Source organism: Pseudochaenichthys georgianus, chromosome 22 (assembly GCF_902827115.2).
Source record: "Pseudochaenichthys georgianus chromosome 22, fPseGeo1.2, whole genome shotgun sequence".
In the NCBI taxonomy this organism is placed as follows: Eukaryota; Metazoa; Chordata; class Actinopteri; order Perciformes; family Channichthyidae; genus Pseudochaenichthys; species Pseudochaenichthys georgianus.
Window position 1 is genome coordinate 26712539 of NC_047524.1, and position 8405 is coordinate 26720943.

The 8405-nt window shown below is 41.2% G+C and overlaps 1 protein-coding gene across 1 annotated transcript; it reads left to right on the forward strand.

The window, feature by feature from the left end:
• Positions 1–4392: 4392 nt before the first annotated feature.
• Positions 4393–7260, forward strand: LOC139436025 (piggyBac transposable element-derived protein 3-like). Its single transcript, XM_071207172.1, has 4 exons — positions 4393–4450; positions 5059–5265; positions 5393–5533; positions 5906–7260. Exons 1-4 carry the CDS (start codon positions 4393–4395, stop codon positions 7258–7260), a joined length of 1761 nt encoding a protein of 586 aa, XP_071063273.1.
• The last annotated feature ends 1145 nt before the right edge of the window (positions 7261–8405 follow it).

Consider the following 8405-nt stretch of genomic DNA (forward strand, 5'->3'; position numbering starts at 1 on the left):
TCTGGCTGCCTTACACCGGCTCCCTATAGAACACAGGATATAATTTTAAATTCTTCTTCTCGCCTACAAAGCCCTTAATGGGCAGGCGCCATCTTACCTTAAAGAACTCATTATACCCTACTGTCCTACTAGGGCATTGCGTTCCAAGAATGCAGGGTTGTTGGTTGTTCCTAGAATCTCTAAAAGTACAATGGGAGCCAGAGCCTTTTCTTATCAAGCACCACATTTGTGGAATCAGCTTCCAGTTTGTGTTCGGGCGGCAGACACCCTATCCGTTTTTAAGAGTGCGCTTAAGACCTTCCTTTTTGATAAAGCTTATAGTTAGGGCTTTTGCTGATATAGGCTTAGTTTGTCGGGGGACATCTTACTTCTTCCTTCTCTCTGTCTATACCTGTGTACTCTCATGTTCCGATTAACCCAGCTTCCCCAAATTTCTTTCTTTTTGGTGTCGATATACGCCGGGATCCGGAGTCATGGATGATCCTGCGGTCCTGTGTCCTGGATCGCGAGCCCTGGATCGCGAGTCGTGGCTGTGGTCCTGGATCATCGGTCGTGGATGGATATCCTCGTGGATTCATCTTCCTATTATACACACATGCATTTCCAAACATTTGGACTACCTATGTTGCAAATGTATTATCTTTCAATTTACACACGGCATCTATTGCACATCTGTCCGTCCTGGGAGAGGGATCCCTCCTCTGTTGCTCTCCCTGAGGTTTCTCCCATGTTCCCTTTAAACTGTGGGTTTTCTTCGGAAGTTTTTCCTTGTACGATGTGAGGGTCTAAGGACAGAGGGTGTCGTATTGTCATACTGATATTCTGTACACACTGTGAAGACCACTGAGACAAATGTAACATTTGTGATATTGGGCTATATAAATAAACATTGATTGATTGATTGATTGATTGATTGATTGATTGATTGATTGATTGATTGATTGATCACGCCAAATACGCTCAATCCTATGGATGAAAATACATGGTTTAGGGAAAACCAGTTCAAGTAATCTATTTTCATGCTGGCCTAGCATAGGTTAAGTACAAGGTGCTTGGTCTACACATCAGATAATTCCACCTCACTAATTTAGTTGCTAGATATGCTGCAATTTACCTCTGGTTATGAACACTTTTACCAGAGATGAAGCTTCCACGGTCGGTGCCGCGAACCGAAAACATGAATCTCGCTATCTGTACGTTTTCTACACCTTGGTCTCCTCTGACCCTGAAATGTACACAGTTGACCAAAGGACTGTCAAAGAAAATACTCATCCAAAAGTGTCACAGTATTGATCTAGTGTGCAAAGAGTGTGCTTTTTTTCTGTGAATTCACCTTAAAGGCACTCCATATCTTTGTGTTGCCTCTAGGAAGAAGCCATAGGTTGTTGACGCACGGTTGTTGGTTGAAGCACCCAAGTACATTACCTGCAGAAAAGCAGAGAATATTTAAGAATAGGGCAATTACACACAATAGCTAGGCAACATTCTGTTAAACTGTGAATTAAAGAATTCCTGTTGCAATAGAAATAAGCAAACACTACTGACATACAGTATACTGACTCATAATTGTGCAACAAAAATAGGCAATGCACAAAATCTCCTTTACATCTACTTTGACTTTGCTGCTTCCTTTTTAGTCCATACACTTTCTCCATTTGGACCAAATTCCTTAAGCAAAGTCAGGACACAGCGTTGGGACCTCTTGTGGTTTTAAGTAGCTAGCAGTAAACCCGTACAAAAAATACATGTTTGTTTAATGTGTGTCTACTGAAGTAAAATGCAGTCTTACCTTTCTCGAATACCCGTCCACTCCACCAAATAAGACAATGTTGTAACTGAAAAAACCAAAGAACAAACTGTTATAGCACTCTGGAATTGAAACACTGATTCTCCAAAACTGGGACATTACAATGAGATTATTTTTGAATCACTTAGCGAAATATAAATACCACAACCGTATCAATTTGTGGTTGGTATCCACGTGCACAAGTGAGAGAGGCCCTCGCACTGAATATGTTCTCCTCACAACACAGCCCAGACTAGCCAGTCTGGAGAGGATGCCTATGGAATCCACTCGATGCATTGAGGCAGCCATTCTTGTCCATTGTACACGTAGACCAATAGATAACAACCGTCCTTTGACCATTCGGTATCCAGCAGTGGGCATGTCATTCTTGATAGATATGACCACGTTATCCAACTCCTCATCACTGATGGAGCTATAAAGTTCTGAAACGGATAAGCCAAACTCTCTCATCCTTCTAAAGATTGTACTGGAAGAAACACCAAGCACTTTTGCAATGCAAGGCACCGATAGGTTTGTCCCCAACATCTCAACCAACTGCTGCCTCTCAATTTCAAACTTAGGACGTCCTCTTAGACCAATAACTGATCCCACTGCTGTATTTGGGGCTTCTGAATCTAAATATTGCCTAAGTAGTCCAAACAGCTCTTGAAGAGCTTGGATTATTCCTTGCGGTATGTCAACATGTCTTGAAAGTGCTTGCAGGAGGTACAGCTCCTGGCGACATGCAAACTCCAGGAAATCCAGGTCAAGTGGTGCTCGAATGAGTGCAAGCTCAAACTTCGACAGGAGTCTCTCCAGGATCTGCCGTTTCAGAATATGCTGTGAAGAAAAATAAAGTACACTTTAATTAACTAAATTAATACTTGAGTAAGACTCCTTGAATATATGTGTTTGTAAACCCTAACTAAGGTGTAACAGTCCTTTTTTCAGATGGAGCTAATATTTCCTTCTGGTCAGAGTTTGTTAATTCAGTTATGACGCTATACCACAATTATCTATTCACTATTTTATTTGTATTTAATTATATTTTTAAGAAATGTGGTAAATCTTTACTGAAACATTTATGTCAAATACAGAATAAGGCACATAAACATCAATGTTCATCATAAACATTCCAAAAAATAAGTGCCAAGAAACTTTTTTTTTTACATTTGCATCATTTTATCCTTTTTGTATAGTATTATTTATTTGAGAAAGGCAATAAAAACTGGGGACATTTTGAAAAAGCGACATTTGTGAATAAAATATTTTGCTAAAGTAATCAAAATGATTAATTCCAAATTCAGTTTTTGAAAGCTACATTTTATATTATCATATGTCAAGATCGAAAAGGTAATTGGTTCTTATCTTTATAATAGAATAGTTTGAATACTTTTGAAAAATATGTAAAAATGTATTATCTAAAAAAACTCAATCCATTTATAAGTAACGACGGCTCTTGTGGAATAACCACAGAATACAAAACCATGCCTTTAATTAAAACAATCATTCGTAAAGTAACTTACGTGAGACGTTTCCACAGCCATATTTCATCACGTTTGGAGAGGGACAAACAGTACTTCTTGGTTTGAATCCAGACAACGGCCAATCATAAAAGAGGAGGGGTGTAACCAATTAGATTTGGCGTTACTGGGACACGGTACGCCCACTTCCTAACATTTCTCCGCACGCGAGAGCAGGCCAGAGTTTCACGAGCAGATGAGCAGGAATTGCTCGCGAGAGCACAGGAGACCAAGGAGAGCTCATGTAGATGCTGCACATGCTCAAGGAATGTTTCTCCCCTGCAGGCTTCAATATTGCTCTCGCGCGAGTGCCGTTTTAGTGCTCGCGAAAATAATATACGTCCGCGGCTGCTTGACTTGTGCTCGCGTGGATCTCATATGCCCTCGCGATTTATGACAGAGATTTGCCGCCATACACTCTGCCTGCTCAGTTCATCCAGGGAACACAACTTGAACCTGGCCGTGTTTGTTTTTCTTCATGCTTATATATCGGACTATTGTGACTCGCTCTGAGGGTTAAAACAGACGGTGCATGAATGTGGTTTTGCGGGAAGTGAAATTCGAGTACTTTATTCATGTATTTATGATTTTAATCAGCTATGTAATTAATGTTAAGGCTTGGGTTAGCATGTAAGCGAGTGGTAGCTACATCTGTGCTAACGATGCTAATCGTAGCCTCCAAGTTAAAACCATAGACTGTATATATAATAGGGATGGGAATTTGAAAGCAAATGTATATTCGAATATTCGACCCCCAAAAAACGGTTATCCGATTAACCGAAATGTACATATCCTGTAAACAATTGTTTTGGGAAAAATGTTGACAAAAGAAGAACATTTGTTTTGAAAAATAAATAAATACATGTTCAGAAACCATAAGTATAGAAACCAAGTCGAATTTGTCAAATGTAGCTTTCATGCCTCCTAGGGCCTGGCGTACACATGCGTGGACATCACATTTTTGGTCATATGACCACAGTCGTTAATTCTGCTGAACTGGGGCCTCATGGCCACGTATGTGGGCACTTACACTGCCATCTGGTGGTGTCAGAAGAGTACAACACACTACGGTAAAAATGCAAAATGGCAGCAAACACAAGGGATAATTCAAGTGGCAGCTCCAAATACAAACCTCGACAAGGTAAGAAGTCCTATCCTATTTCAAGGCTTTTTCTGATTTAGATATTTATCAAAGCATTGTACGTTTGTCATGACATGCAAATTTGACAACAAATGTGTAAAAATAACAATTTGGTATGCTGCTAAACATGATGTACATGTATGTGTACATCGGGACTTAGGTTGGTCGAAAATGCTAATATGTTAGTAAAAATGTGCACAAGTAAAATAGCTTATAGCTAACTCTGATGCAGCTAAAAAGCTGTACATTGTCCCGATTAAATAAATAACGATTAAATAACTAAATACATACATACATAAATTAGTTGGGTTGAAAATGTTAATATGCTAGTACAAATGTGCCTTGCTATAGCTAATAGCTAGAGTTGTTTATAGCTAACTCTGGTGCAGCTAAAAAGCTGTACATTGTCCCGATGAAATAAATAACAATTAAATAACTAAATACATACATACATAAATTAGATGGGTTGAAAATGTTAATATGCTAGTACAAATGTGCCTTGCTATAGCTAATAGCTAGAGTTGTTTATAGCTAACTCTGGTGCAGTTGAAAAGCTGTACATTGTCCCAGTGAAATAAATACATATTTTTTCATGTTTTTATTTCTAGAGCGTTTTTCTGTGCAAAGAGCATTGGAGCTACTTGGGTTAATTGATGGAGACAACTCAGATTTGGAAGACTTGTCTGACAACGATGATCCCATCCTGGATGCCAATTATCAACCCCCACCACAGGAGCAAATCAGCAGTGAGGATGAGGATGACAGTAGTGATGATGAGGACCCCATTCCTCAGCCCACTGAGCACAGCAGAGGACGTAAACGTCTCCGTGGTGCAAATAATGGTTAGCCAAGACCCAGTGGATATTTGTTTATTTTAGGCAGGGCCTCAGGGCTAGGTGAAGGATAGGAAGCAAAATGCTTATTTACAACACTTGTTGACAGGTTCAGGGACAGGGACAGATACAGGTTCATCCCGCACTCCCAGACGGCGCCGTCAAACTCAGCAGATCGAGGCTGATCGCTCCGATGATGACTCGGAAGAGCCAACACCAGGACCAAGCACTCAGGGACAGCCCAATAAAGGTAATTGTTATTATTTTAGCATGCCTTGAGGGTACATTTTCAAATTTCATATAAACGTCCACTCAGATTCAACTACGTTATGCATCAATACACCTCAGTGAATTGCTTGCATGGGTAAAAATATGTAACTTACTTACTATTTTTTTTCTGATTCTGGTTGTGCAGGACGTGGGTTGCGCTGGAGGGCTACTCCATTGACGCCAGACCTTGCCCAGTTTGAGCATGAGGACGAAACTGAGCTTGACAGAAATGGCTGGACCCCACTAAACTATTTTGAACAGTATATAGATAGAGATTTGATGAAAATGATTTCAGATTGCTCTAATGCTATGTCACTGTCTAGAAGTGGGGACCCACTCAACACCTCTGTAGATGAGGTTTACCACTTTTTTGGTGCCTGTATTTTGATGTCCTGCATCCGATACCCAACAATCAGGATGTACTGGTCCAAAGCCTTGAGAATCACTGCCATCACTGACAGATTCACGTGCGACAGATTCTTCAGACTGAGGGGATCAATAAAAGTGCTAATTGATGATGATGTGCCAGAAGATCTGAGGAAGAGGGACAAATTCTGGAAGGTGAGGCCTTTTCTGGATCGGATTCTGCAAGGCTGCAAGTCTCAGAATCGACCTGATTGCGCATCTACTGATGAGCAGATGATTCCTTTCACAGGAGCCTGTCCATACAGACAATATCTGCCAATGAAGCCAAACCCAGTTGGCATCAAGAACTTCGTTTGTGCTACAGCATATGGCATTGTGCTGGACTTTGATCTGTATCAAGGTAAAGGTGCACTTCTTGAGCAGGTCGAAGAAGAAGAGGTGGGCCTGGGGTTGGGAGGCTTAGTCTTGGCTAGTCTGTGTCAAACTCTGCATCGTGGCACGAAAGTGTATTGTGACCGGTTCTTCACAAGCATCCGATGTGTGGAACAAATGATGAAGAAGGAGATGTACATTACTGGTACAATAATGAAGAACCGACTTGCTGGCGCGAAGGAGAAGCTACCCTCTGACAAAACCATGAAAAACACAGGAAGAGGTACCTCATCAGAACTTTCCACTGAAGATGGAAAGATGTGTCTAGTGAAGTGGTACGACAACAAACCAGTATTGATGATGTCTGTTGTTCATGGCACAGAGCCTGAAGACACCTGCCAGTGCTGGGACAAGAAATTGAAACAATATGTGACTGTCTCGCGACCAAGCATTGTCCGTGAGTACAACCTCAAGATGGGTGGAGTTGATTTGATTGATAGAATGATTAGCTACTATCGCATGAGCGCCCGTACTAAGAAGTGGACGATGCAGATGCTAATGCACTTCACGGATCTGGCTTTAGCCAACAGCTGGCTACTCTACCGCAAAGACCTCGCAATATGTGCTGCACCAAAGAAGAGCATCATGCAGTTCCTGGAGTTCCGTACGGAAATGGCTACGACCCTCTTGGCCCAGCATCACGGTCAAGGAAGCGATGCAGACCTCTCTGAACAGTCAGAGGAAGAAGACAACTCAAATCAAAGGAAGAAACGTCCTGTGATGGCAGTTCCCCATGTCTCGGTCCGCAGGAGGGCGAATGCCCATCTCCCAGAGATGATCAGCCTGAAGAACGCGGCGCGCTGCAGGGTAGCAGGCTGCACTGGAAGAACCCGAGTGCGTTGTGTGACCTGCAAAGTGTTCTTGTGCTTGCAAGGCGATCGCAACTGTTACACAGCCTTTCACACATAGGTGTGTACATGTTCCTAAAGAAAAGGGCATTCCTATTTATTTTTTTTACATGACCAATGCAAGATTTCACAAAAGCCATACTGTAACTGTGACTGTCCAAGTTTTTGTGACTGTTTCGTTTTTTCACAATGATGTTCAAAACACATACAATAGTAGCCTGTGGTATTATTAGATGCAACAGTGACAATGCAAAATGCTTTGAATGTTTTATATTTTGTTACAGGCATATGATGTCTTCCTGCAACTGTTTGTAGCGTTTTAAATTAGCCGTACTGTAGTTGTGACAGTCCAAAAGGAGCAAAAGTGCAGTGTTTTTATGTTGTTTTTACTCTCAGATGATGTGTGTATAAGTTATTAATACATGCAAAAGCAGCCAGGAAAAACTGCTGTGTTCAAGGTGGAAATAAAAGAGTTTTTCACTCTATTACAAAAAGGTGACTTTAATGACTTTTTTGGAAATTCAGAACGAGTGTCCACAAAAGTACATCATGTCAAAAGATGATACTTAGTTTTTATACTTATCAGGTTCCAATAAGCCCAAATAGCAAAGAGAAATAAAAAATGCATATAAAAAAACAGCTCGGGTCTTAGGAGGTTAAAACATAACTTGGTTTTTAAATGAAAGAGGGATCATACACGAACAACATAACTGGTTAGGGTAACGTAACCCTATTACAAAAGAGATCAACAACCTATAACAGGGCTTATGCACAGAATGCAGCTGTTCAATACTCATTCTTGTTTAAGAATATGAGCATGTCTACTCAGGGGAGAGGCGGGTGCGGAGACGATTCACAATCAGACCAGCTGTAGAGAAGACCCTCTCAGCTGGAATGTGGGCATAAGATGAGCTGAGTCTGCGTGATCTGCGTGTAGGGAGGGGCAGCAGCCATGTCATTCGCTAGAACTAGCTAGATCTGATGGATTTGGACATAAACGCGAGTGAAGTATAACCGAACGCGAGAGAGAGATCAGCACCTGCAGCTCTGCCCGCTGTGAGGGAACGGTGAACGGAGCAAAACACACCTTTAGACCTAACACACTTAGCTATGGCACTGTCGTATACATTGAATTATTCCATTTGATCATATGTAATCAACTTAGGCACCCCTCCCAAACAAATTAAAATTACAATAAACATTATT

Coding starts and splice junctions, on each gene's coding strand:
- LOC139436025 (XM_071207172.1), top strand. CDS start 4,393: ATGGCAGCAAACACAAGGGATAATTCAAGTGGCAGCTCCAAATACAAA. Junction 4,451..5,058: donor CAAATACAAACCTCGACAAG/GTAAGAAGTCCT, acceptor TTTTATTTCTAG/AGCGTTTTTCTGTGCAAAGA. Junction 5,534..5,905: donor TCAGGGACAGCCCAATAAAG/GTAATTGTTATT, acceptor ACACCTCTGTAG/ATGAGGTTTACCACTTTTTT.